This window comes from Oncorhynchus masou, chromosome 12, assembly GCF_036934945.1.
Source record: "Oncorhynchus masou masou isolate Uvic2021 chromosome 12, UVic_Omas_1.1, whole genome shotgun sequence".
Taxonomy (NCBI): Eukaryota; Metazoa; Chordata; class Actinopteri; order Salmoniformes; family Salmonidae; genus Oncorhynchus; species Oncorhynchus masou.
Genome location: NC_088223.1, coordinates 42,577,346 through 42,581,791, shown reverse-complemented (window position 1 = coordinate 42,581,791; position 4,446 = coordinate 42,577,346). Strand labels below are relative to the sequence as shown.

The 4,446-nt window shown below is 41.8% G+C and overlaps 1 protein-coding gene across 1 annotated transcript; it reads right to left on the bottom strand.

Annotated features, from left to right (window-relative positions):
• Nucleotides 1-263: 263 nt before the first annotated feature.
• On the bottom strand, nucleotides 264-1,870 carry LOC135549111 (TOG array regulator of axonemal microtubules protein 1-like). The gene is made up of 3 exons (XM_064979166.1): nucleotides 1,794-1,870; nucleotides 1,410-1,645; nucleotides 264-499 (listed from the first exon to the last, which is right to left on the bottom strand). The coding sequence occupies exons 1-3, from the start codon at nucleotides 1,860-1,862 to the stop codon at nucleotides 316-318; spliced, it is 489 nt and encodes a 162-aa protein (XP_064835238.1). The 5' UTR covers nucleotides 1,863-1,870; the 3' UTR covers nucleotides 264-315.
• Nucleotides 1,871-4,446: the final 2,576 nt, after the last annotated feature.

Sequence of the window (4,446 nt, the reverse complement as noted above, 5' to 3'; positions counted from 1 at the left end):
ATTGTCCTATGCCACGTAGCACTTATTTGTGTTTATAATTTTTCTTTTTGTTTTCAATTACTATTTCCTTCCAAGAGAACCTGTGGTTGTTTTGGAATACCTAAAATCTGCAGTTCAATCCATGACACCCTTTAGCATAGATGCTGAGGACAGACGACAACGTGGCTTTTAAAGGCAATTTCAATTTGTATTCGTGGTAAATGTTGCAGATGTTGACTCAAGACTAAATTACCTTTAAAAGCTGCATTGTTGGCGATCTAGTGCTATAGCGAGCCATGGATTGAATCCCGGCCTTAACTGTTATGTTGAAGCAAGCTACTTTACAGGAGGAACTTCCCACCTGACTTCCTGTGAAGGGTCCACAGCCAGTTTACTGACGGCAATCAAGAAACGGTCAGTGAGGTCTTTCTTCCCCGACAGGAGATGAGCCGTCCCCATGACCTCAGCCAGTCTCTCCAGGTGCTGAGCAGTGCAGCTCCTCACCGCAGCGTTACGGTGGCTGAGGAAGGAAAAACAGAGCACATCAGTTACATGTCATAGAGATACATGAGTTATGAGATGAATGATAATGGATTGTATTGATGAAGTCTCATCGATGGATCAAAATGTTCGGTAAGACTTTATATTAAGGTCCCTTAATATACCATTTATAAACTGTTTGTAAAGAGTTTACTTACCATTTATTAATCATTATTCCTACATTTGTAAATGTCAATAAGAAATCTATAAATAGTTATTTACACATTTATAAATGCTATTTTAAATGATTTGTTCATGACTTATCAGATAATTAATAAGGTTTTTGATCATAGTATGATGACAATATGTAAATGATTAATAATGTACTATAAACCAGTTAAAAGGAGTTATTGTCAAGGCATTTGTTAAAGGTTGATTAATGGTTTGACACACCATTTATATACATATTTATAAATGTATTTATAAATGTCATGAATGGTGTATTTATTAATGAGTGCATTTATGAATGTGAGTACATGTACTTACTAATACCTCAGTGACTCACTAATAGCCCCTAATCTAAAGTGTTCACTATATATACACTTTATAAATGTTTATAAATGACTTGTTACTCCCCAAAGGCTAGCACACATCAGTAGACAGTACCTCTCCACCAATGGCTAAAAATAATCTAAATAACGCAATGGTAAAATAAGAAGTACACAACACAAGGAAGTATAAGACATTCCAATAAAATGTGACGTCTAGCGTTCGGGTGAGTTGCTGCCGGAAGTGTTGTGGAATAACCCAGCATGCTGATGAAAAAGGCAGTTAATTAAAAACTAGCAGTATTTCAATCTTCTCAATTTCGAGGTTTGGATAATGGGACAATTTGTGGAAGTCCGGATCTACCCCTTAGTTGGTGTTAATTGACCCCTCTCCCTCTTTACCTCAGCCCACCGACCAGCAGGGCATTCATGACACGTGTAGGGGTGCAGCTCTGCACCATGTGACCCAGGGCAAAGTTGGCGCCCTGCCGGATGAAGGCGTTGGCCTCGCTGGCTTTGTGCAGCAGCACGCGTGCCGTCCCCTCCACCTCACTGTCCATGGCCCTCTGGAGGTGGACGTACATGTCACCCAGTGTGGCCATGGCAGCACAGGACACTGCAGAGCGCAGGTTCTTCACCTGAATCATAATAACACACACAGGACCAGCTATTAATGTTGCGCTGTTACAACCCACAAACATCAGAAACATGACACAATAATTTGACTTGTTCTCCAAATGTAGCAGATTTGTGCAGATGAATAGGGCAGTGAATGAATATAGCTACCTCATTTATAATGGCAAGGCAGATATCATGGAGTTTAGGCATCAGTATGTCCATGTGGTTCTGAGCCATCACACGGAGAGAGGTCAAGCCATCGATCTTCTTCTCCCTGCAATTCAGTGAAAGAAACGTAAGCATTTTACACAACATTTTCAAAAAACATTATAATGATGTTCATCAAATTAGGACTCTGGTCTCTTAATTTCAGGAGTGTCTACGCTCTGTAGCTCTAATCTACATTTCCAAGGACACTACACTGTGCTTCCTTTAGCCTAGCTCCATTGGTCTTGTCTACAGTGAATGCTCACCAGTCATCAGAGGCAGAGTGGAGCAGCTTGAAGGTCTTAGTCAGGGCCTGCTCTGGGTTGGACAGGGGCTGCAATCTGGCCTGGTTCTTTATTTGGCCTTTTGGCTCACTGGCTGCCTTATTGTCTATGGGTTGACAGCAGACATCTTATTTATGTATTTACTCATTTCCATATCTGTTTGTAGATTTTAACACTAGTTCATTATGATATCATTTTAAATTTAGCACATATATTTTTGGTGCTCTCCCTGCTCAGAAGCAGGGTCCAATTAGCCTTGAGTAAAGGTTATCTCACTGTGAAACAGGCAAATCAAGTGTGGCCCTGGGCTAAAGCCATTTGTGTCTCTTCCCTTCCTACTGTTTTTCTATCAATCTACCTAGCTTCATCTCCCTGTCTAATTGACATTAGTGTGAGTACATGAGAGGGACTGACCTGAGCCGGTGGCAGCCTTTGGTAGACTAATGAACCTTATAGGCCGAGGCTGTTTGCTCCTGGGCTTGGTAGGAGGGGGAGCAGGCCTGGGTGGGCTGTCACGCAACTTGACCGGGGTCCCAACATCCAAGTAGTCACGGAGCCCCGCAGGGATGTTCATATCCACTGAGCTCAGGCTTCCCAGAGAGCTGGTGGCTATTTCCCCCGTGGACATGGCCGAGCCCAAACTTCTCCTGCCCATGGCCTTCACCTCATGCACCCCCTTTGGCGTAGACCAGAAAATAATGCTCCCATCATAGAAATACATATAGAACTAGTATATACGTAAACTAATACACAGAGAGATCCTGATTTCTAGGATCTATTCTATCATGCTGTCAAAAAGAGAGTATCCTTTCTAACTTGTACCCCCCCACACTGACTCGGTACCGATACCCCCTGTATTTAGCCTCGTTATTGTTATGTCATTGTGTTACTTTAATTATTATTATGTTTTTACTTTATTATTTATTCATTTTTACTTTATTATTTATTTGGTCAATAATTTCTTAATTCTTCTTGAACTGCAATGTTGGTTTCACGGTAAGGTCTACACTTGTTGTGTTCGGCACATGTGACAAATAAAGTTTGATTTGATTTTAAGACATGGAACCACTATCTGTTTTGGCAATTTATCAGTCCAAGTATAATTCTGAACTGCAAATTTTCACATTTACAATAAATTCTAAGTCCATCCTACCTTCCAGGCCTCCTCCTTCAGGTGAGGCTCGATGTCCCTCACCTCCTCCATCAGGTCAATGGGTCCGTTGTTGTCAGCACAGCCCTGATCCGACTGGACTTTCAGGGCTTTGACTCCCCGCCTGGCCTTCTTCTTCTTGCCCCTCTTGGAGGGAGCTCCAGTGGGAGGGACGGGAACAGGCCACACGCTACTGCTATTTACCTGGATGGACTCCAGAGAGTGAGATCCGGGTTGAACTTGGGCTCCGTCCACCCCCACCACATTCTTCAGTGGGGCCAGAGCTATGTGTTCAAGCCTTCGTGGCAAAGGCCTCGGTGGAGCTTTCGGCCGTGGAATGCACTGAATAGAGGGGACGAAGTGGTGCGCGAAGGTGCTGCCAACCCCGATGAGAGCAGTCCGGACATAATTCTCATGGATAGCACTTATCTTTCTTTGCTTTGCTTCCATGGCCTCTCTCTCAGCTCTCTGCATCTGCAGAAGTCTGGCATCACTGATGAAGCCACGATGGCCCTCTTGGACTGGGTAGCTCTCCTGATAGCCCTGGATCACAATGGTACAGTATGAAATGTATAGCAGAAGTGAAGTAGGCAAAATAGTTTCCACAGTGTGTCATAAAAAACTTTTAAGCTAAAGATTTTATGGATGTAGGCCTACTGTATGTCTATGAAACCACAAAATAAACAGTGATATTTTTGGAAAAACATTTGAAAAACTGATGAGCCTTACAAAACTTGAAAACTTGTCCTGGTCATCCTGTTGGTTTAAAGCCATGTTTTGCTTCCTCAGGTTTTCAATGAGGCTCTTCATCTGTGAGTTCTCCTTCTGGAGTTTGTCAAACTCACTTGATTTTCTCCCTCGATAAGCCATTGATGATAAATATTAACACTCTCAAAATAAGAACTTAACCTATCTCTGTGAGAGATCTATCAAGAAATGAGTGGAAATTAAATGTTGCTTGTCAGATGGAACCAGCAATGTTATCATGGCAAGGCTTCCGTTACATTGTGATGTCATAATAGGGGTCTGTTGACAGTGCTGAGCACATCAGCACATGGTGAACATCAATGAAAGCTTTTTGATTCCCATATAAAATCATGAATGTGGTGAATTTGTAAATACTATATATATATATATATATATATATATATATATATATATATATATATATATATATATA